Below are 25,230 nucleotides of genomic sequence, written 5' to 3'. Positions count from 1 at the left end.
CCAGCAGGGAAGGTCACAAATGGCAATCATGTGATTACAGGGCACTGCAAACGGTCGTAAGTGTGCGCTGATTGCCAAGCGCGCAGAGCGTGATCCCGTGACCGTGGGGGTGCTGGGACGGCTGGAAGTCTGAGAACTGGTCCTAATCACCATTTGTTCAGTGCTGTTATAACTTAGAAGGGTCACTGAACACATGGTTGTAAGTCAAGGACTACCTGTAGTCTTTTAAGACTTGTTACTTTGGTATTGGTCTGTGGCCTGATCTTTTCTAATCTATTGGCCATTGTGTTGTTCTCCAGATTTGCTGGCATAGTTTGGTTAGAACAGAGTCGTCTGCTATTACTTGCCATATTTCTGAGGATATGCCATAAATTCTTGTAGCCCTCTGACTTAGTAATCACTGGAGTACTGATATAAAAGTTCATCTTCTATCAGAGATTCTTGTAAGTAGGAAATATCTTCTAAGGTGTCTTAAATGTTGACATCTCTTTGTACAGTATTTCAGTATTCTTTGTCTTTTTCTGAATCTTCCTTGAATCAGTTACTCTCTGTACATTGGCAACCTTTAGCTTACCAATTCAAGGTTGGAGCCTGTTTTTGAATTTAGAGATCTTTTGGAAGACTTTCCTTCTTTCCTGGTCTGTTTCCATCTTCCACCATTTTTTCTATATCCAGTTTGCTTTTATCTCTTCCTTGATCTTTGGCAGTCTCTTTTCACATTCATCCTTAACAATGTTTTTACATTCATTCCACAATTCCTCTGGTTCTTTATCAAAGAGATTTAGGACTTACAAAGCGATTCCTGATATTCTCCTTGAAAATGACGAGTATATACTTAAGAAAATATCATAGAAACTGGTTGGCTTTCTTCTTCCACTTTAACTTGACTTGGGACTTGCACATGAGCAGTTTGTGATGTGTTCTATAATCAGTCCTTGGCCATGTTTTTGCTGTTACAACTGAGCTCCTTGATTTCCTTGTACCAGTAAGTTAGTGAATTTGGTTTCTGTATACTCCATCTGGTGATGTCCATGTTTCTAGGCATTGTTTTGGTTGCTGGAAGGCTGTGTTAGCAATAAAGAAATAGATGGATTGACAGAAACAAATAACACATTCTCCTGCTTCTTTTCAGTTTGCTAGGCCATACAGTCCAACTATGTTTTCCTCCTTACTATTTCCAAAGTTGGCATTCTAGTCTCCAAACACAAGCAGCACATCCTGCTTGAATGTTCTGTCAATTTCATATTGAACTTGACCATAAAACTTGTCAACTATCTCTTCAGTGTTTGGACCATCAACATGGATAATTGTCCTATTAAAGGGCATAACCAGAGCTGGATTATTATTGGGGTGGGGGAAAATCCTAGATCACAATCTTGCAGGGGTCCAGCCCTGGGCACCCATGGCATATGATCCACAGCTTTGCAGATCACAATACAGAAACCACTTAAATTGTGTCCTCAAATAAACTGGTTCTAGGGAAACAATTGTGATTGTTGGGTCATCCTTTCAGAGATATTTCCTTACCTAAAGAAACAGAATGACCACGGGCGGGCAAAGCAGCAGTGGGAGCAGGAGCAACTTCCAACTTCCAGCCGGCTTCCCCATTGACTTTGCGTTGCCCTATGATGCACCATTTCACCCAATTGAAGGTTACAGACCGACAGACGCAAGAGTTTTAGTAGTATACAGATGTGGACATTTCACTTATTGATAATCATCTGGGCAATGGTGTGGCTATAGCATTCTGAACCAGGTGAAATTTTAAAATGTCCTCTGTGTGAGGCTTTTTTGAAGGATAGGGCAAACCAGATGTCTAAGCTACAAGGTCAATTACATGCATGGTTGACACACTAATCATAGTTGTGCAAAACTATCCCCAAACACTATAAAAATCTAGGCATTTAGATTCAGGAGTGAATCTTCAACCTGCAAGTTGGAACCTTCAAGCGGGTAACAAATACTGTTTTCCACATTTTAAAGTTTCGTGTTAAGTCTTCAGAATTCCCTCATGCATTCACAAAGCATTACAGGTAATCCTCAGGTTATGACCCTAATTGGGACAGGAATTTCCATTGCTAAGTGAAGCAGTTGTTAAGCGAACTATCATGTGACCACACCACTTAGTGATGGCAGTTCCGGCAGTCCTGGTTATGATCGTTAGGCAAGGACCATGCGGTCATTAGGTGAGGACCTCCCGTGACCGCGACTTGTGACCTCCCGCTGGCTTCCCCAATGAGTTTGCTTGTTGTAAGCTGGCCGAGAAGGTTGCAAATGGTGATCTCGTCTCGTTTCCCAACAGCTTCCACTCTGATCTAAGCTATTTCTGGCTTGGTCCCTTCCAGCCCCGAGCCTCGGTTCCTCCAAGGCAAGGTACACTTTCAGGGGATTACTGAGCCAGAAGAGGCCAACTTGCTTGTCCTACCCTGTGCAAACTGCCTGTACTTCAGCCCCCTCCACCCATTTCCCTCCTTTTGGCCACTGCACAGCATGGCTGAGATGAAGACACTGCTGTATTCCTTCACTGCTGCTGCCCCGTCCCTTGCCACTGCTTCTGAGCCCAGCATCAACAGAGGCCCTGTGCTTGAGTCTGGCTGGCATTGGCAAGCCCAGCGGAGGAGGCAAGGCAATGCTGAGGAAGAAGACAGTGCTGAGGACGGAGGTTTGCTGGGTTGCAGCAGCAGAATACAGCAATGTCTTCATCTTAACCATGCTGTGCAGGGTGGCCAAAAGGGCAGAGATGGGGGAAATAGGCGGGTGGGGGAGTTGGAGGCAGTTCATGCAGGGCAGAACAGACTGTTGTTGCAGGACGCTGCAACAGTCATAAATGGGGGCTGGTCATCAAGCACCCACATTTTGAACATGTGACCATGGGGATGCTGTGACAGTCATAAATGGGAGGACCGGTCACGTCCATTTTTTCAGCACCATCATAATTTCGAATGGTCGCTGAACAAATGGTTGTAACCCGAGGACTACCTGCACTTGCACTGACAACAAATGTTTCATCTCATTGTGAGCAATGCCATGTGTGCTGCTTTGGTGACTACACATGGCAGGTTTGCCTATTCTAGCTTCCCATTTAGTAACAGCTGGAAGTAACCAAAGCTGTGGGAGAATTGTGGAAATGCTGCAAAATACTGATTTTGAAACAAAACTTAAATCCTAGTTTAAGGATTTAAATCCTGGCACTAAACAAGAAAAGATGCTAATACAGGAACAATGTTTTTTATTTTTACTCCCATTTTGCAAGGAACAAGGCTTTTCATAGGTTGTATGAATGTTATACAGCAACTATATCTCATTGTAACATAATGGAGGGCACGTTCAAAAAAGAAACCTGTATCAGTGAATTATCTCAGTTTATACTGGTGTTCTAAAATAATTATCATCTAGTTAAATGTAATTACACTGCAAGAATGAAATTATTTTTCTAAGAATATAAATGCAGATCTTGGGAACTCGGTCACTTTTATATAGAGCCCACAGGAACAATTTTTATAACAAATGTCTCCAAATTTCATTCTCTCAGTCTCTGTGCATGCAAATACGAAGTGGGAAGCATTTAGAGAAACATGAAGAAACAGCCTTGATTCTGCTGGTTTATTTTTAAGTGGTAAGTGGTTGTACAAACTGTATCACACTATATTACACATGAAACTATGTTATATGGACTTTTTAAAAAAAAAAGTGAGGATGTTCTCTGAATCCTTTGAAAACACTGAAAATCTACAATAATCTCAAGTTTATATAAGAGACAACTCGGCTGTGTACTTTCCACTCATTTCACATAATTCAGACTTGGCTTAAGGATATTAAACTATCTTCCATTTAAGCACTGTTTTAAGAAATAAAAGATTAAATATTCGTTACTGATTATCTAGCAACACCTTTCTGAAGAATTATATTATGGCTAAAGTTTGAAGTCAAATTGCAGGCCAATTTTTTATACTGTGTATAAAAATGATAGAAACGTTTTAAGCTATTTTTAGTATTTAATATAGGTTTCCTTTATCAAATATTAAGAATTTTTCCATACCAAGTCCTTGTAAAAATAGTAAACTTTTGATAACAATGCAGTGTTGGATAGTTCTAAAACATGAAACGATCCAACATTTTCAGTCTCTCAAACATATACTGATATTTAAGAACAAAATGCAATGGAGGCAAGGGAAAGAGCATCTATCATTCTCACCTTTGTACGTGTAATACTGCGGTGTTTTAATCTGAAAGTATTACATCGTTTGGAAATCTTAACTATTTATATCACACACACTTTGCTACTGCAAAACTGATTTAACCGAAAATGAAATTTAGTTTGTCACAAAGGTATGTAATTAGTTCCAATGGACTAATTGTGGACTTTTCTAAAATACATCAAAGCACCAACGTATATTCCCTGAAGTTTCAATTACAGCATCTGAGCTGACCACACCCCATTGCCTTTGGCAGCTGAGGTTTACTCACTGCTCTAAAATTGAGACACCAAAAAGATACTTCAGTTCAATCCAAAGTGCTATTCATTACAAAGTGTTGGTGGGTCCCCATCACCATGTATAAATAAAAACACTTTTTTCCCATGATTTTGTACATGATCTTCATTAATCTTCTCCAAAGCTTCAATCTGTAAAGAAGACATATTAGAGGTCAAGAACTATGTAGCAGCTCTCATGTGGTCTGAAACTGATTTGCTGATACTTTCCAGTGTTTATTGTCACCAAATTACAAAAGAAAATTACAGTTCTATCACGCTATCATTATCATGGTTCGTACAACCCACAAACTTAAATCTGAATTCTGCTGAGATAACTTCAGTGACAGTAGTTATTAGGCTCACAGGCTACCATGTTTTTTCTTTGCAGAGCCAGACAATATCTATTGGATGTGAAAACAGATTTGGGATTTCATTTGTAAATTTTCAGTGTTACATTTTAGTGAAATCGTTGTTCAATACTCTGATAATTCAGCTCATGCTCTCACTTGAAGGATTAGATACATTTTGTTGGCATCTAAAAACCAGCTCATAATTAATTTCTTTGTACCCAAAGAACATTTTTCCCATTTGTTTTCTCAAAAAGCAGCTATCTTTTCTACTACATGGCGACTATTATTGAACTAAAAGTGTTCTGAAAAGCAGTTTTTGATATGGTAGAAAGATTTGCTGTTCTAAATAAGAGGCTAGTACTAAACTGTGCATATAAAGCATATGTTTGGATTCAAGTTGTTAAACTGAAATGCCATTGACATTTGTTTACTTTCTGAAGGATTATAACAGTATTTTTCAGCCCTGTCACCTCAAATGTCTCAAACTCCAAGTACTATATCAAAATGCAATAAAATGAGTCCTAATGTTATAAAGAACCATTCCTTCAAAAAAACATTCATAAGAATTACTGATATTGGGCCTGCCATCTTCTTAAGTCTTTCTTCGAAAGGGCTTGATATTGTTGGGATAGAGGAAAGCACAATACTTCCAGTCTAAAACTACTTCCAAAACTGTTACTACTTTTCTTAAACTATTCTTATTTTAGATTTTTTGATTGCATAATCTGGATCTTCTTAAACAAGCCCAGAGCTGCTTAGAGACTCTAAAATAGAGTAAAATCATTTTTTTAAAATTTCACCCTCCACTAAAAACAAGCAAAATAGTTACCTGAGCTAAAAAATCCACCTCATCATCAGCTGCAACATTTAAATCTGAAACAGCATTGAAGAGTTCTCGCTCATTGAGTACTTCAGATACACCACTTTTCTGAAAGAACTTTTAATAAAAGTAAAAAAAAAAAGTATTAGACACCCAGAAATGTAAGCCTTTCTACTATATAATTGTTTATGGATGTATGGACTTGGAATAATAGTTCTTAAGCTGAATATGCAAGTTACTTCTTTGACAAAATTCACACTGAGACCCACTTTGTGAAAAAGTACATGTGTTTTACATGACCTATGGCAAGTAACAAAGGGCTGAAGCTGAACAAAGAGTGGATATTTCAGCAAGATGATGTTCTGAAATATATCTCCAAATCAGCCATGAAGTACTTACAGGAAATAAAAATAAAGATTTTGGAATGGCCTTCATAATCTCCAGAGCTGAGTACTGTTGATAATCCGTGGAGATACAGTACTTCAAACATGCGGAGCATGGAAGAAGACCTAACAATATTTTTATCCAAAAATAGTTCTGCAAAGAAGAGTGGGAAAAATTCCAAAAGCAAGAATAGAAACACTCTCAGCTGGCTATAGGAAATCTTTAGAAGCAGTTATTTCCGACAGACTGAAAGGGTGTCTAAGCTTGCATTTACCATATTCACTATTTTCTTATTCCAAATCTGTAAACAATTAAACAAAAAAAGTAAGTATGGATTTGAATATGCAGAAAGATCTTGTGTTTAACTTTATATATACAGAGGTTGTACCTGCTTGTGCAGTTAGGGATTCACTTTGAATTCAATTTGACCTGGGGTTCCTAAGCTTCTGCATGCAACTTTAAAATTGGCACTGATAAGATACAATGCTAAATTATCTGAAGCAAGTGATAATTCAGTATTTTTGCTGGGAAAACTTGTTTTAAACACTATTATAATGCAATTCTACAGGTCCAATTACTGAAGACCCAGATAGGCAGATCTCTTACCTGTGAAACATTCCTACAATCTCTGAACAGGAACTCAAGACCGTGAGGATGTGTTGGTTCTACAGATTGACTGACATCAATTAACCAGACCTGGAAAAAAAAATACAAGGTTGACTATTCTTAGAAAAAAAATACACATAGGTCTATTTCAAATTATCTTCTTCCATTTAAAATTAGCTTACCTGTCCTCCATGCCACAACATGTTGTACTCACTCAAGTCAGCATGAACTAAATTACACTCTTTATATAACTGTTGCATCATCTAGAAGAAAGCAGCAAGTAATATTATTGGAATTACAAGTAAATAAAAATTTCAGTACTGAGCATATAATAATGCTAAAGAGAAATGCAGGTATGAAAGAATTGTGAAGAGAATTATTTTTCAGAGACAAAATATAACTATTATTTAGTTCAGAATATTCATTCCAACTATCTTATCTTGGAGAAGTCTATGTGGTTGCTAAAGAGTTGACAGTGACTCAATCTTACCTGACTTGCTACTAGTGTAACTCTGTATTACTGACAGACATTTTTAAAAGTATCTTATTCACTATTATTTTCTCCTAAAGCTAGCTCATACTCACTGGATCATCTGTAATTCTAAACAGATTCTCATAGCCTGTGCTTTCAAAGTTCAGTGGCTCCATGAGCCGTATCAACCTTCTCTGATCTGTGGAAAGCACTATGTTGGGAAAGGCTGCTTTATTTTCCATGCAACTCTATTAAGCTTTATCACTTATTTTTAATTTTGTATGTGGTAGTGTTCTTTTTAATTTCATAGACTGCTGTAGGGCTGTAGAGAGCATTCTGAGCGATGCTTCAGTACAGGTAGTCCTTGCTTAACAACCATTCATTCAGTGACTGTTTGAAATTACAACAGTGCTGAACAAATGTTAAGTATGACTGGTCCTTGAAGTTATGGCCATTGCGGCGCCCCCATGGTCACATGATCAAAATTTGGATGCTTGGCAGCCCACCCACATTTATGACTGCAGTGTGTGCTTCATCTCCCACCTGCTTATCTCCCTCCCATCTCTGCCCTTTTGGCCACCCTGCACTCCCACTGTCCCCAGCTGACCTTCACCATCTTTGTCCTGCTACTGAGGTGTGCCCAGCTGAGGCAGCTGCTGGCCCTTCGCAAGGCCTTACAATGCCTCCGTGAGGCCTCACGACACCTCTGCAAGGTGTTGCAGAGGCTTTGCGAAGGGCCAGCAGCTGCCTTGGCTGGGTGCACCTTGTCAACAGCGGGAAGAAGAAAATGGTTAAAGTCAGCTGCGAGTGGCAGGAGTAGGTGGTGGTGGAGTGTAGGGCGGCCAAAAGGGCAGAGATGGGGGTGGGGGGACAGGTGGGTGGGCGGAGTTGAAGTGTAGGCGAGTGCAGCAGGGCGGCGGAGCCTCATCTGCTGAAGAGAGCTTGCTGGGTCTGGCTGGGGAAGAGGAAGTGGGACGGAGCCAACAGGGCAGGAGAGGTGTGAGGTTCTTGCCTAACAACCACACGGACCTCGCCTAGCGACTACAACCGGTACTACTGGAACTGCTGTTGCTAAGCGATGTAGCCACATGATGTTTCATCTAGTGATGGAAATTCTGATCCCAATTAGGGTTAAGCTAGGACTACCTGTAAGTGTGTTGGTACGAGCAAAGCAGCCCTCCACAAAGTGCTGAGGCAGCCACATCCTCTGGAAAGCTTGATAGGTAGCTGCTTGGAAAGATTTCCCAGACTGTCTCTGTGAGCTTGAGCACCCATAGCCACTTGTGCCAACATTCCTAGAAGAACTGATGTCTGTGCACATACAGCACACAACCTATGAAAACTTTTGACGTAGATGCTCCAAGCTTCCAGTGGACAATGTTGCCCCAATACTGCAAGATGGAGTGCTTCCCATTTGAATGCTTTTCATAGTCCTATCAAGAAGTCCTAGAGTACTTCTTTACTTCAAATTCTGCATATGTGCCTATTATTCATCATTAATATGTTAATCATTACAGTAATGCATTCTCAGTCAAAACTTTCAGTAATTCAGACAAGGCACTGTAACAAGTGATATTCATTGACAAGCCAAAGAGATACCACTGATAGAATGGATTCCTCCCCCACATCAAATGTCCCACAGTGTTAGGAAGATTCTCTGAAACAGATTTGCATGCATCTGTATGAGGTACAAAATGGAGGAAAAGGAGGAAAATATCACTGTGCAAGCAGAAGCTTGCTTCCACAGCACTGGATCTAACAGGGATCTTACATGAAGAACTTGATAGTAGGCATTTTTCATATCTTCACTATTGAGTTTTACTTCTTTTAGCTTAGGAGCTGGGACTTGATCCTGACCAATGAAAGACATGACTAAGACATGTTTTTTTAGGCAAACCACTTGTGGACAAGGAATGCCTGCCTTCTGCATTCTGTTAAGAAGAAAAACAGCATTAGAGTGTTGATTAATGTCTAATTATGAAGTACATTATCTCTAGTATAATTCAAGTTTTCTCAAACCATGGATTCCAACTCCCCAGGAGGTCAAGAGCAACTTAAACAGGAGGAGATGGAAATTTTTTTAAAAAGCTAATACAATTTGCGCAGGCACTGTCAAGACCTTCTCTGAGCAACCCGCAACAGGCTTGCTTAGGCATAGCGGGGGCCAAATCCAAGAGTGAGTTTCGACAGGACTCCAATTTCACCTACGCAAGCCTGATAAGAATTGTACAGGTAAAACAGAATTGCAGCCAAACTCCTTCCTGCTTTGCCTGGGATGGGGTGGGACAAATTCAATTATCATTTTAGGGGGGCTGCATTATCACTAAGTTTGAAAAACCCTGGGGTAATTAATTTTACTCAGGAATTAGTACAGATTGTGGCCTTTCATAAAAATAGCTCATATTTTAAAAAAACTCTGGATACTTGATGATTAATGGGTTACAATCAGATATGTTTCACAATTGCTGTGTTTTGAATCCCAAAATATACTATTAAAATAATTAAAATGTAAAGTAATTGTTACTGTCATAATATTACAGTATTAATACAGTATTAATATTAGAGCCAGTTTGTTCTAGTGGTTGAGGTGCTGGGCTAGAAACCAGGAGGCTATGACTTCTAGTCCCACCTTAGGCATGAAAGCCGGCTGGGTGACCTTGGGCCAGTCACTCTCTCTCAGCCCAGCTCACCTCACAGGATTGTTGTTGTGGGGAAAAGAGGAGGAGGAAGGAGGATTAGGTATGTTCCCCGCCTTGAGTTATTTATAAAAATAATAAAGGCAGGATAAAAATAAAATAAAAAATAAAGACTTGATACAACACTAAAACCAGTCAAGTATTAAACCATTTTTACATATATTCCCGAAGTCAGAGTTTGAATGAAAAATTACTACATTATATTTATATATTTCCATTTCTGTACCTTGTTAAGTTATGCATTTCTTTCTCAGCCCACATGCGGATAATTTTTCGTGGATTCAGTTTGCTGAAACGTTCTTTAAATCTATACTCATCCTTGATATACTTTTCACGATTTTTAAATTCATTAAGAGTTGTTTTAAATACTTTTATGGCACATTCTGAAGGAACAGATTTGATCTTTTCATCCAAACTTTAGGAAAAACAAAGCACCCAGTTTAGACATATGCCATACAAACTCATTTTTAAAAAAGCTACAAGTAGGAAGACGGATGAGAAAATAAAAAGCAAATGCTTTGAAGATTTGTATTATTCAAATATATCAATATTGTACTATCAACCATCTTTGAACTATTTGACACCTGCCACATATGCTGCTTTTACAGGTATCTTAAATTTCAGATTTAAATAGATTCATGTTAAGGGTTTAAATTCATAATATGCCTTTAACAATATTTATGTGAAGGATTGGGAGCAAGGTAGACACAAGACAGTTCCACTGCATTTATTATTTAAGGTACTGCACTGCTCTGGAGTAACTCCTATTTTCACAGACTATCAAATAGCACAAGTGTATTAAAAATACCTTCCTCCATACGCGTGGAACACCACAGACTCTTTTCCTGTACTTATGCATCCAGTGATGGTCTCAAGCATCCCAGAATTGACCATCTTGTACAGAAGCAAACGTGTTTTAGGATCTACAGCTTTTTCCTACACAAGAAAAGAAAGATTTGAGTATGCCGTTATAGTCCCAGGACAATTACTTTGGGAGTAAGTATTTTCTTAAATTTGCTAACCAGTTCAAATAACAAAAGGTTCTTCTAGTTTACAGGAGTGCCATGAATGAACACTATTTTGATCAGTGTCTGCAGATCACAGGAAGAGTTGTGTTGTGAAGGTGGGCAATTCCCTACTGACAAAAAACAAGGCTGCAGTGTGCAGACTTGATATGACATCACGGGAGGTGCTTTGTCTTTCAGATGTTTGTACCCAGGATGTAATGGACAGTACTAATAACTATGCCTTTTAATGTGTATCTTGAACAATTACTAATTAATACAAAAAAGCAAAAAAAAAAAAAAAAAGATACACATGGGGACAAGCAATGATGCCAAAGATGATTTTGAATGGAATTCCACAGACTACAATGGAGTGCAAGTAGTGTTTTCTTTAATCTTTCCACTTGTGGGCTATGGCATAGGAAAAGAGAACAGGATTCTGGAAGTAAACCACTGGCTATGTAGATGGTGCTATTCATAAGGGATTGGGTTCCTCAAACACAGACTATGCTACCCACATTAATGACTGTATCCACATTAATGAATGGCAAGAAAATGGGTACATCTGACAAAAACTGAAAAGAATGTGTTTGGCTGCTATCTTGCCAATCTCATCAGAAGTGCATTTATCTACTGAAAAAGCAATAGAGTGGCAAAAGCCCAGAATTTAATATACTACCAAGGACTGATGCCAAAGATGCAGGAGATAAAGGAATAAGCACAGGAGCAAGCAGGTGCAGAGGGAGGACTTCAAGATTGGCAGGAAACTACAAAAGTGAAGCCAGTAAGAGGCACCACTCACAATCTCAGATGTTTTATACCAATACACAGGATATGGAAAATGAATATAGAGTCCTAACAGGTGGACCAATATGTCACAGGCATCACTGAAAGTTGATAGGCTGATACCTGTGATTGAAACATAGCCCTAGAAGGTACAACGTATTCAAAAGGACCAGACTCAGCAGAAAGGAGAAAGCATATGTAAAGAAAGCATACGTCTGTGTAGAAACTCAAAAATTGGAGCATAGAAATCCTATTGAGAGCATCTGAATAAAAATGAGAGAGAGAAACAAAGTGATATAATTATAGGAGCTGACTGCCTGGAGAAAGATTTGGATAAGGCCTTTTTATGGCAGATGTTTTCAAAGAGGCTCACAGTAGTGACAATGGGAATTTTCAATTACTTTTGACATTTGAATCAAATTCTGCCAAGAGTCAGAAGTTCAACAAATTCCTGTCCTCTCTTGTTGACAAGAAGGTCTGCTATCCTGGACATAACCTTCACTGAGGATTTGATTGAAGAAATTAAGGTGACTGGAATCCTGGGACATCACGATGTCAAGGGATGGAGGAACACAGAAGAGTCAGACTTGTACAGGGGATTTTTGAAGGCTGGATTTTCTTAGAGAGATGATAGGTCAAATCTAATGGCTTGAAACCCTGAAGGAGAAAAAAGTGTCTGGGAAAGAGAAGAAATCCTGCAAAATGAACTACTGAAGGTATAATTGCAAACCATTTCTATTAGAATAAAGAATAAGAAATAGGAAGCATCTAAAGAAACCAATGTGGCAACATACATAGTTTTCTAAAATGCTGATAGACGGATGTGTATAGGAAAGGGAAAAAGAGGCATATAACCAAAGAAGGATACAAGTCTCCCCATGTACCTGTGGAGAATAAATGAAAGGCATAAATATAGGATGGGATAGGGACAGACCTGGCTTGGCAGTGTTAAAAGGACCTAGGTTCTAGTAGATTACAAGCTCAATGTAAGTCAACAATGTGATGCAGCTGCTAAGAAGGCAAATGTTATTCTGGGTTGATTTAACTTGAACACAGAGTTGATAACACAAGAATTGCCCCACTCTATGGTGCATTGGTCATACCCCACTTGGAATAGTGTACAGTATATAGTTCTGGACACCAGTCTAAAAAGGACATTGACAAACTGGACTGGGTTCAGAAGAAGGCTATTGTGATGAGGCAATTGGAAATCAAGTCCTATGAGGAATGGTTAAAGGAACTGGGTATGTTTAATCTGCAGAGAAGACCGAGGGAGGTACAATAGTAGTCTTCAAATGTCTAAAGGGTTGTCACATAGAAACAAGAGTGGATTTGCTCTCTGTCACCCTAGAGAGCAGGACTAGAGCCAACGTGGAATAGGCTGGTCACCCAGAAGGCTTTTGAAGTGGTATGTTCCCCTTCACTTAAGTTTTCTAACAGAGGCTGGAGAGCGTGTTTGAAAAATTTTAGCAGATCCCATAGCAAGCAAGGGTTGGATTACGTGACCTCTAAGGCACTACCAAATTTATGATTATACAATGATGCCACAACTCTATTATTGAATTCTTAGTACCTTAATGTAAACTCCCTATTTGTTGTAAACCCTCTGCCTTACAAAACTATGCAATTTTCATTTGATTGAATCACCAAGACGCACAGCAGTAGAATGTTCCTTCTTCTCGTGAAGCCTTGCACTCCGGCGTTCCTCAGAGTATGCATGCCTCTTTAAGGCATTGAAGACATGATTGGATAATTTTAGATCCATACCAGTTCCATCACCAACTTGAAATTCTGGTGCAAACTGCAAACACAGAAGTAATTCAATAAGCAACTAGCTCTCATCATTATTTTAAATTTTAAAAAAAGATCTACATGTCATCATACTCATAGCTAAACCACTGAAATTAGTGAGATTAAGTAACTCTGTATTCAGCCCCTCAATTTTAAATGGCCACACAAATTTAAATTTTGGAAAAGACAAATGTGTAATATTAACCTGATTATCTAAGGGACAACCTTTCTCATTATGAACCCATAGATACAATAAGAGGAGAACCAGCAGTAGAAGCTCTTCTGAAGGTATTCTGGCTTGTAGTGGTACATTTGTCAGGTACGCAGAAGACTTCTGCATCTACATGTTCTGCCTGCATAACTGCATTTGAGCCTCGCTCCCTCTATGCTTAGAAAAAAATGTCAAAATTTATGTCTCTAAATTTGCCTTTTAAAATTATTTTAATTATTTATTACCTTATGTATCTAAGTTTTAAACTGCATTTTCAGATTGTTTCTGTACTTTATTTTGTGGCAGGTAGTTGCTTTGAATATCCTTTTGGATGGAAAAGCAGGAAACAAAAATAATGACTAATTAGTTTGATTACTGGATAAATACAGAAAATCAATCCAGAATGCGTCAGGGTCAAAATCCAACTTATTTAATTCCCGTTGCTGAAACAGAACCAACCTTTGACTGTCTCTACCAATGCCAACATGTTATCAGAACATCTCAACTGGTACGGGCAAGCTTGTAATTTTAAGAGCTAATGTATAAATTTCGGGGGGGGGTTCCCCATCTTAATTTTTTGTTACATTCTGAGAGCAGGAATTCATACTACTGATATTTCTAATTCACACTAAGAGCTTCTCTGAATAAAGAGCAGGATAAAAAAATGAATATTCCCTTCACAATGGCTGCAGTCACAGAACAGTTATCTGTCTGTCTATGAGAACTTACATTTTCCATCCGTGCTGTGTTCTTTCGTCCACACACAACTTCATCATGCTTGGTGGTTATATCTTTTCCTTTTCCTATAAAGCCCTTTTTTGGAGTAGTTGTCGGTCTATCTATGAATAAGCAACATTACACTTAGAATGTACAGTATCTCAAAAACTAGTAGCACATTAGCATTTCTTTAGTCTAGTCTGCAATTCCTTCTGAGCTCTGAAATCCCAGTGACACTATGCTTAGGCAACTGTTCACCTTGCTGAAAATGACTCAGCTTCATGTTATTTAAGTATTCTTTTTCAAAAAAGCTATTTTTGTCATAGGTAGTCCTTGAGTTATGACTGCAATTGTGACTGGAATTTTATGTCATAATTATACCTTTATAATGTATACTAATCAAACATTCTAGTATTAATAAGCAGAACGGTGGATGTTTCAGTGCTTACTTTTTATTAAGTAATCAAGTAGACAACATAAACATCACAAGACCTTAATTACCAAAGTCTGATAATCTTTGTTAATCATGAGATACATTGAAAAGTTTGACTCCACACACTACCTGCTCTATAGGGATCATGACGAGTGTCCTGCCAATCAACCTCATCTTCTGAACTGTCACTGTCTTCAAAAGGATGCACCTTTCGGTAATTCTCAAAAGATATGGACACTTGAGAAGCAAAAACAAAGGTATGCAATTTAAAAAAAAATCTATCACCTCCGTTTTTTGAAGATTAAGACAAGGAAGAATGAGAAACAGATAAACTTTATTCTAACAAAGGGGTTATGACAAATGTGAGGTAACCTTTGCTATCGCCATTGAACTTCTTTTCTTCACGCCGAAGTTGAGCATCGTATTCTCTATCAAATTCCATTTGCAGCATTTGTGCCAGCATAAGGTCACTGGAAGTATCAATATTGTCTCCACTAACAAATGGTCTATCAATAACCCTGGATGTAATAGGCAAAAATAAAATGTTAAGAATGACAATGAAACACAAGCTCAGACTTGTTATTCCTACTAACAATGTTGAATAGCAGCCATTAATTCAAAATCAAAGCATAATACAGCTTCTTTTGTAACGCTGAGTGAAGAGTATAAACCTTTCAAACAGCATGAACATAACACAACTGTGCAGAAGAAAAACTGCTATACCCAATGAAATATCAATCATATTTGGACTACTACAAAGAACTGCACAGTAGACTATCAGAATGAAACTCCCCAGGAAGCAATTATATTTGAAGATCTTTTCCCACAGTGAGCCATTTTGAAGTCTTCGTCTCTACAGCAGACTGAATAAATGATGGGCAGGAATTTGCAGGGCTAAGAAATCAGGCAGTCCAAGTTATATTCATTCAGTGGAAGAAACATGCCCTTTCTACTAACCCTTTCTTATGCATAATAAAAGAGTGATAGGACTGAATTTCCTGTGGTGAAAATTATAAATTGTAATAACAGATGTCTTTCTTCCTGCATGTTGCTGCCTGAAACTGTTCTCTACTTGAGAATGAAGAAAATGCCCAATTAAGTGATAGTGTTAACTGTGTAGGGGTTTTATTTAGAGAGCAGAAAGACCTGCTTCCTCATTTTAGAAAACTACTGTGCTAGATTAAAGGACTCAGGTTGCCACCTTCCCTATCTGACTTGCTGTATATTACAGATGAATGCCCAAGGCAAAAGAAATGAGTGTTTCCTCATCTCCAATAAGCCCTACGTAATACAACAGATTTCTACACAACATGCAACTGGGAGAGAGTAGTCTGATTACATTCCTTCCACTTGGAATAGAACTTCTTTAAAGTATGGAAGTAGCTTATCCTCTTCCTTGGAGAAACTTCTGCAACATTGTAAGATTGTAGTATTCTCACTAGTAAAACTTTAACTTCTCCAAGGTTACAGAAAGCTATAGTTATGACGGTATTGAGGAAAGCAGTGAGCATTCTGCTTCAAGTGGGAAAAAAAGCCTAAAATACTATGAATTGCTGTTATTACCACTGTCATAAAGTCATATATGTGATCTGTATTTATTTAGATGTTCCAATGATTGAAAACAGACCTACAAGACAGAGTGCACAGAATTGCAACTAAACAAATTACTGTGCTAATTAAGTCTGTATACAAGTATGTAAATGGAAAGCTATTCAACTTACGATATTTCTGGAAAAGCAGCACTTTCTTCTTCCACCTGCAACTCTTTAGCTAGCTGTTCACTCATGACATCAGCAAGGGAACATGATATGGTAGTGTTTTTAGGAGTCCCCCATGGGCACTGCAAAGATAAACATTGTGCTGATCAACAGAAGCTACCTTTTCTCTACAATTTTTAATATGTATACAAAGAAACACAGCAATTAAGGAAAACAATCATTTATGTTGCCACCTGCTGCTTTTTCAGAATATAAATTACCAATCATTTATAAGCCAGAGAGTTGTGATTTCTTGTTGCTTGTTAATTTTAAACTTGGACATACCTGCTCAAGAATAAAATTAAACAGAAATCTGTTTTTTCTTTGAAAAACAGCCCATTACCTCAAAGATTAGATTTTTATCCCATTTTAAAAAGAGTCCAACTGTGAAGAATGAGAAAATTACAACAGAGATTCTATCTGAATTTAAACTTAAATTCAGTTACAGTAGTCACTACCTTTTATCCTCAGTAGAAAAAGTTCAGCTTTTTTGAGGAAATATTTCCTTTAAAAGAATTTTTATTGGAGGATCTCTAGCTATGTTAAGACTGGGCAATTTTTGCATCAGAAATATACTTACTTTGACAAAGGATAAAACAAAAGGATAGATTCGAGTTTATCTGATAATGACAAAGACTACAAGTCTATGAAGATAAAACAGTACATCAGACAAGTGAAAGTACATCATCCCTTCATGTGCCTTTTTAATGCATTTATTTATTTTTATTTAAAAGAAAGTTATTGGAGTAGCTGGATGGGATTCTGAAAGCTGCAAGGGGGATGATTAATCTCTTTATATCCACTTTTCCTCCAATTTAAAGCAGCATCACAAGAGCCAGTTTGGTGTCATGGTTATAGGATCAGGCTAGAAACTGGGAGACCATGAGTTCTAGTCCTGCCTTAGGCACAAAGCCAGCTGGGTGACCTTGGGCCAGTCACTTTCTCTCAACCTTAGGAAGAGGGCAATGGCAAAGCACTTCTGAAAAACCTTGTCAAGAAAAGACTGCAAGGACTTGTCCAGGCAGTCTCCAGGAATCAGACATAATTGAATGGATTTTTTAAAAAGCAGCATCAACGTTTCCTTCTCCATTCCATTTGTGTGATATATTAACAGGCTTAACCAGGAAATCTCAAGGTTTAGGGATTATTAATCCAGGTCCCTTAGATATTAGTCTAGCATCCTAGATACCATCCTGCTGGTTATCCCCCGTTTCCCACACACCCGGATATAAAAGCCCCAAATGAGCTAAAAGTTACAGGGAACAATCTTGTCATGCCAACTCAGATTTCCTGGTGGCCACTGGAAACGTTATGATTTGTCCTCCCTAAGATGTTAATGCTTTGTATTATCAAGGGTAAAAGATGAAAGAGACCCTCTCTTACGCCTGACAACCTTTGTGAGCACTTAATAGCTTTGTGGAAAAAAAAGACTGTACCCTTTACATCGTTATGTACACCTGTTGAATATCCGCGTATTAACCAACTACTAAGAGGCATAGGGCCCTATCAGAAAAAGATGGCATCTCTACGGGCAGGTTTAAAAACAAGGGAGAGGGAAACCCCGAAGTCAGTCGGGCCTAAAGAATCAGCTTCTCCAGCTCTGGGAATCAAAGCCAAAGCCTTTCGGCTGGCTGAGGCTGGAGCCGAGTAGCACACGTAGAAAAACGCATTTGCTTCCTCGCAGGCCAGACCACAGAAGGGTTGCGAGCGTCACTCCTTAATGTTTCGCCCCTCAAACAGTTCGCGTCAAATGTACACGCGTTTTAAAAAAAATGTCCTCTCTCTTCCGGAAGCTCCTGGGATACCACACCAATCCAGGTTTGGGAATTCTCGGGTCACGCGCCCCTCCTGCCCTTCCTGCCTCACCTTGCTTTGAGGCCAAGCTGGACTGGGACTCGCCTCAGCCGCGGGGACGACAGCAGCGACACCGACAGGATCCATGTTGGACGGAAAAGGAAACAAGCCGAAGACGCGCAAGAGGAAAGAATCAGCGAAACCCGACAGCAAAAGCCCCTCCTAATGGAATTAAGCTCCTTCCGGCTTCAGGAGCTTCCCAAAGCTTCTCCCGCCCCCTAATCATCGGCGACGGCTGTTCATTGGCTCCAAAGCCAAGATCTAGCCGGGCGGCAGAGCTATTTCCGCTAGACCCCTCCTGCCCATAGGTCGCTTTTCTTTTCCCCGCCCCTTTGCCGTCATTGATCCTGCCCTACATTCCCTATCTCGCGCACGCCCTATTGCGTTTAATTCTTTCGAGGAGCTTTTGTTGGTGTGTTGTTTTCGCAAAATGGCTTTAAAAAATCCGTCTCCTTCGCTTGAGTCCTGTCTGGGCTTGTTGTTGGGGAATAGAAGCAAGATCAGAGAGCAGCTGAATAAACGCCTATAAGGTTGCAGAAATGGCTTCAAAATAAAAGCAGTTTTGTTAGTCAGTACAATTGTGTTATGGTTGCTGTCTGGGCTAGAAACGATAGGAATGGAGCTTGGTTTTTCATCACAGTCAGTAGATGTAGCTAAAGAGCCATTAGTGCTCCCTCCGGAGACTTCCCCTTTTCTTTCTTTTCTGTTGTTTTGATTCGCCTCCTGTCCACTGTAGATAGATAAAATATGTGACTTCTTTTAGCTTTCCATATTTATGTTACACACACTCACACACATACACACAGAAAAAGCTCTCTTGCTAGTATCAAGTAATGAATAAAATGTGAATGAAGCAAAAAAGCCACAAGTTTTAGTTTATGATTGTGCTGGTCAGTGTAATACACTGAAAGCATAACAATCCATTCTTCACACTGCTTTAATTTCAGGGCACAGAAGACATTGCAGTACACTGCTCCCTGCATCATAAATATAGCCTGTCAAGTTAAAATGTATAAATAAAAAGACATTTGTTGAATTATGCATTGCTCTATAAAGTGCAGTGAATGGTCACATGAGCGTTATTATCAAAATAATATAAAAGAGCAGATGAGCTATGGTATACTGATGCAGCAAAAACAGCAAAGAAACTGGCAGCTTAAAATTAAATTCATTATGCAGTAAGCATACATGATGCAATGATGAAATAAACTTTAATAGGCCAAACATTGGCTATAATAAATCTGTAGCTTTGGGGATCCACAGGTTTCTCTCTCTCTTTTTTAATGGATGTCAAGTACAGATGAGTGAGTGATCTCTTTTAAAGTTCCTCAAAGATGGGTTGGTTTTGTCTGAGAGAAACAGACAAATCACAGGCATTTTAGGTTGATGTCATATTTCAGCCTTTTTAAAAACAAAATTGTAGGAACTTAGACCTTTTCTTGTCCTTTCCATTGTTTTCCCTAATTCTATTACAGGCCATTTTCCACTTTGAAAATCTTGGTAGAAAATATACAGACAAGTTTCTAGACAGCATGCCTTTTTGAAAATATCAGCTATACCCTGCTGTCAATTCCTTTGATCTAATTCCATTGTGCCCTTCCTGAGAGCAGACAGAGTGCAGACACTCCTTCCTCTAGAGCAGCAGTCCTGGGGGTCCCCAAGACCATATCAGGGGGTCTGCAAAGTCAAATAAATAAATATTTTAACATTTCTCCGTTTTAATTTCTAATACAATACATATCAATAGATATAACCCACATCAACCAATGCCCTTTGGTGTCCTCAATCATTTTTAAGAATGTAAAGGGGTCCTGAGACCAAAATGTCAGAGAAACACTGCTCTAGAGCAGGATTTCTCAACCTTGCCGACTATGAGATGTGTGGACTTCAACTCCCAGAACTCCCTAGCCAGCATGCTCTAGGAGGTTGAGTAACACTTCTCTAAAGGGAGCGTTACCCCTTTAAGAAGGCTGTTTCTTGACTCCTTTGCTTTGCGCCCATTGGAGCAAAGGCAGCAGTAACGTGTTCCTGTCATGGCAGCCACATGCAGCAGGGCGGAGGTGCCTTATAGATTCCGAGTCTGGTGACATGCTTTGACTGATGCCTTTCAAGAGACCTGCCGTTGGTCTTGCTTTCTGTTTGTTCTACGTGGCTTCTTATTTCACCAACAAGGTGAGGATGAAGAAGCTAGCAACTACAGCATTACAGACTGTCCATTATGTATTCCTTTTCCTCTGGTTGGGGTTTGGGATGGCCTGCTTAGGATTCCAGCATAGCAGAGGAGTTCAGGAGTTGCCCGATGTTTTATTTCTCCATGATGAAAACCTGCTTGTGGAGGTTCTTTGTGTGTGTGTGTGAAATCTGACTCAGTAGCGCTTTGTATTTGAACACCGCGGTGCCTTCATTTAGCCCATCCTGCATCTTGCCTGACACTGAGAATTGGGGGAGAGAGCAAAGGGAAATCCATTGTCTAAGGTCTGTGAAGGAAGATTTCAGGTGATCAATCCAGTAATCACTATTTGCTTGGAAGTCAATTCTGCGGGCTTCAATAGGACTTAATCCCAGTCTAGAAGTCAAATGCTGTTTAAGTTGGTAAATGAGAAGCTGTCTCTAGCTGAGTTTGCCTGACACACTCAACTACAAACCAGCCAATCACATTTTAGCTTAATATATTGTGAGAACCAGTTCATATAACTAGTTTATAGTTATGAACCCCGAAAGTGAAGTTAATGGGGTAAATTATTGGTCAGTTAACTATAGGTATGTGGTGTGAAACAGCCTTTTATCTCAACTGCTAGGAAAAAATAGGAATAGTTAAGTGTATGACCAAAGAATCTGAAAACTGGCTATAGATTTCTCCTACGCAAAAGGTCATATGAAGTTAAAGCATCCTATGCTACTTATCCAATCTATTCTCAAGTAAGGAGGAAACTTATCAGATTCCTTTGCTTATCTCTTAAATATGTATATACAAGCTATCAAACTAATACTGATCTCAGAATCACTGAGTTGAGTCCAATGCCCCGCTCAGTCCTGGAATCCAAAATTAAGAATCCTCAATGGATGTCTGTCTAGCCTCTGTTTGAACATCTCCAGGGAAGGGGAACCCACCAACATCTGTGGATAATTAGTTCCACTATTTAACCCGGTTCTTGTTAAGGGGTTTTCCCCCCTAACATTCAATCAGAACATGGTTTCCTATAACTTAAGATTGTTATCCTGTGTCCTGCCCTTGGGAGAGAATTTTGGTAGGACCAGCATATAGTATGGTAATGAAGGGTAAAGGTAAAGGTAAAGGTTTCCCTTGACATTAAGTCCAGTCGTGTCCGACTCTAGGGGGCAGTGCTCATCTCCGTTTCAAAGCCGGAGAGCCGGCGTTTGTCCGTAGACATTTCCGTGGTCATGTGGTTGGCATGACTGAACGGAACGCCGTTACCTGCCCATCGAAGCGGTACCTATTAATCTACTCACATTTGCATGTTTTTGAACTGCTAGGTTGGCAGGAGCTGGGACTAGCAACGGGAGCTCACCCTGTCACATAGATTCGAACCGCCAACCTTCTGATCAGCAAGCTCAGCAGCTCAGCGGTTTAATTTTGGCAAATCTTATTTTATTCAAGGGGGATAAAGAATGGAGAGAGATTATCACTCAGAAAGAACAGTGCAAAAGAAGGCATCCCTCTCAAAAAGCAATTTATCTCTAGTGTGTTTTATGCTCATTATTTCATTTTTCTCACATCTAGAGTTGAAATCTCTAAATTGTATGTATCAACTTGCAGCAACCTGGCATCCTTTAGATGTGCTAAGAATGCCTGGCTGGGGAAACAAAGGGTCATCCCCAAACATGTACAGTATACCAGCTGGATATAGCTGATACTGTGTATAATCTAAACAAAGACCTATAGTCTTTCCCCAGGGTTGCAAAATAACATGAAAAATGATTTTTGTCAATTCCAAATGTATCATTATACTATTTAATAATCTTTCTGTTCTAACCTCACTTGGTGATTTTTTTCCCTCAAAATGTGGCTTTGTTTACTGTGTACTCTGAAACAACACAGTCAATTAATGTGCTGATTATTCTCTATTTTCCTTTAACCCTCTTTATATTGGATCAGCATTCCATGACCATCACCTTAAAATTACACTGCTATGGCATGTAAAATGCTGATTACCCGTCTTCTCATGTCACAAAAGTGGATCCATACTGTTCTGTGTTAGGGAGAGGATATGTGTACTTAGTGAATAACACAAAGCCTATAATGTGTTAGCCAATCATTGGCGTTTAATTTTATTGAATATGGAGCCACATAACATCTTCTATAAATGTGGTTTGTCCATAGTTACTTTATGATAACATAATGAGTGCTCTCAGTATTACTTGTCCAAATGCAGAGTTTGCAGAAAAAATGTGAGGAAACACCCAGAAAATGAAGTATGTCTTTGTAATATCATTCAGACACAATTATTTATTAGATTTTGATCTTGCCTTCATTATGTACAACTGTAGATCACACACATAATTGTCCCCCCTCCTATATTCGCCCAAAGAACAACCGAGTGAGATGAGGTGAGCTGGAGAGGGTGATTGGCTCAAAGTCATCCAATCGGCTTCTGTGCCTAAGGATAGATTAGAATTCAGGGTCTCCTAATTTCTAGTCTAGCACCTTAACCACTATACCAGACTGGTTCTGCAGGCCAGTGAGTTCTATGAAAAAAAATCCAGAAAAAAAAAAGATTACCTCTTGGGTCCTAGTGAAAGTGATAAGGAGCAAGTTCATCTCTGTGCCTTCTGGAGGTTGTGACTGTCCATACTCCCAATGGCAGTTCTTTTGTGGGAATGGCCCAGTCATGATCTCCACATTCCCAATGGGCCCATTGGGTCCTAACAGTATGCTGTGCTTTCTATAAAATATATTTTTGTGCATGCATGTAGATAATATTTAATGTTGTGTTTTCTGATTTGGCATTTGTTTTCCAGTATGTCCTATCTGTCCTGAAATTCACCTACCCAACACTTTTTCAAGGGTAAGTATAATTTCAAATGTACATGGAAAAGAAGTATTTGATTGGTAGGGACTGAACCAGGGAGAAGCTAATCTTTGTACTACGTGAATGGCAATTGTTATTTTCCCTCACCTGGAGAACTCTTATAGTATTGCACCAACCTGATACCCACCTGGACTATAGCTCCAAATAGTGAGCGTGATTGCTGAGTCCCCAGGCTGTATTATATTGTATAATTACATGATGTCCTGCTATAACGGTAAGTTGTGGGAATAACGTACTGTATGCAAGCTTTGTTTTCATTTCTTTTGATCAGCAACAAGCAAGACAACTCTGGTCTGTAGATGTGACACGCAAACATGGTTTGCTTACCATACTAAGGTAGGGCTGCAAAAATTTGAACTACCACTTGATGACAGCAAAGATACAGAAAATTAACTCTGCTACTACTATTTAGCAGTGGTCTGGATATTAGCAGCCAGATATGGTATTCTATGCTCAACCGTGGTTCATTAAAGAAGCTGCTTTTTGTGAGATTTATACGGTTCACTAAGCCAAGGATGTCTTTCATAACACACTACTAATCCAAACTAAACAAGCCCACTTTGTGACTTTGCTTACGTACTGTATGTGGGATGGAGGGTTGGAAGAAGAAGCAAGTAATTTAGCCACCAGTTCTTAATGTTACAGAGTTTTTGGTTTGATAGTTAGAATAAGAACAGTCTGGCTAGAGGAGGGTTAAATGAAGCTAGTACCTTAACAAAACTAATAGAACGGGACCTTTTTCTCATCTCTCCCTTTACAAAAAGCAGGTGAAAGAAGCTTGAAATGCATTTGTTGTTGTGCATCTAAGGCAGTGTTTCTCAAGCTTAGCAACTTTAAGATGTGTGGTCTTCAACTCCCAGAATTCCTCAGCCAGCATGGCTGGCTGGAGAATTCTGGGAGTTGAAGACCACACATCTTAAAGTTGCTAAGCTTGAGAAACACTGATCTAAGGTCTCTTAGCTCATACTGCTTACTTCCCGTTGGTACTTACCCAGTGAACCAACTTTATGATTTAATTTAATGATTAAATCTACATTCTACCAAGAAAGGACTCAGTCTTCCATCACATGTGGTAGAAATATAAAAATGTCTTCTGTGTCATTTGCAAACATGTCCTTTGATAAGGTGTGGTCATTGAAGTGTTTGTTCCCATCATTGGGCATATGCTTTCCATGCAACTTGTCCATACTCTATCACTAACATCTCAGTTCAGGGCTAGGAAAGACTCCTATCAAAAGTCCTACGGGCTCCATACATTACTGAGTTAGATGGATAATTTTGTTCCTATGACCCCTAATTATGAAAAAACTATAGCAGCAGGGACGCGGTGGCGCTGCGGGTTAAACCGCTGAGCTGTCGATCGGAAGGTCGGCGGTTCGAAACCGCGCGGCGGGGTGAGCTCCCATTGCTAGTCCCAGCTCCTGCTCACCTAGCAGTTCGAAAACATGCAAATGTGAGTAGATCAATAGGTACCGCTTCGGCGGGAAGGTAACGGCGTTCCGAGTCGTCATGCTGGCCACATGACCCGGAAGTGTCTATGACAACGCTGGCTCCAAGGCTTAGAAACGGAGATGAGCACCGCCCCCTAGAGTCGGACTCGACTGGACTTTACGTCAAGGGAAACCTTTACCTTTACCTTATAGCAGCAGGAATTCAAATGAATGGCAGCAGCAGCAGCACTTGCTGAGATAAAGAAAAAGCACAAGCCTATGGTACTAGAAACTGAAATTTGGCATCCTATACATTGTATGGAATCCAGAAGCCTCCATTACAAGTTATAAATATCCCAGAATTTTTTTTTAAGTGATTTTTTGACATACGTTG

At 39.4% G+C, this 25,230-nt stretch overlaps 2 protein-coding genes across 2 annotated transcripts in view; one reads left to right on the top strand and one right to left on the bottom strand.

Moving 5' to 3' along the window:
* Positions 1–3,588: 3,588 nt before the first annotated feature.
* RIOK3 (RIO kinase 3) lies at positions 3,589–18,564 on the bottom strand. The gene is made up of 13 exons (XM_063299188.1): positions 18,368–18,564; positions 16,466–16,584; positions 15,117–15,262; positions 14,874–14,981; positions 14,324–14,433; positions 13,250–13,393; positions 10,611–10,738; positions 10,029–10,217; positions 8,878–9,037; positions 6,817–6,897; positions 6,635–6,724; positions 5,654–5,761; positions 3,589–4,624 (listed from the first exon to the last, which is right to left on the bottom strand). The coding sequence occupies exons 1-13, from the start codon at positions 18,440–18,442 to the stop codon at positions 4,517–4,519; spliced, it is 1,566 nt and encodes a 521-aa protein (XP_063155258.1). The 5' UTR covers positions 18,443–18,564; the 3' UTR covers positions 3,589–4,516.
* Positions 18,565–20,367: 1,803 nt separating this feature from the next.
* TMEM241 (transmembrane protein 241) overlaps positions 20,368–25,230 on the top strand; it is a 46,084-nt gene continuing 41,221 nt past the window's right edge. Inside the window, exons 1-2 of the mRNA XM_063299187.1 lie at positions 20,368–20,527; positions 23,336–23,382. Coding sequence (XP_063155257.1) covers positions 20,456–20,527; positions 23,336–23,382 — 119 coding nt within the window. The 5' untranslated portion in view covers positions 20,368–20,455. The remainder of the gene's footprint in view (positions 20,528–23,335; positions 23,383–25,230) is intronic.

The sequence above is a fragment of the Candoia aspera genome, chromosome 3 (assembly GCF_035149785.1).
Source record: "Candoia aspera isolate rCanAsp1 chromosome 3, rCanAsp1.hap2, whole genome shotgun sequence".
Lineage (NCBI taxonomy): Eukaryota > Metazoa > Chordata > Lepidosauria > Squamata > Boidae > Candoia > Candoia aspera.
Note: the sequence above shows the minus strand (reverse complement) of the source record. Positions and strands in the feature narration are given on the sequence as shown.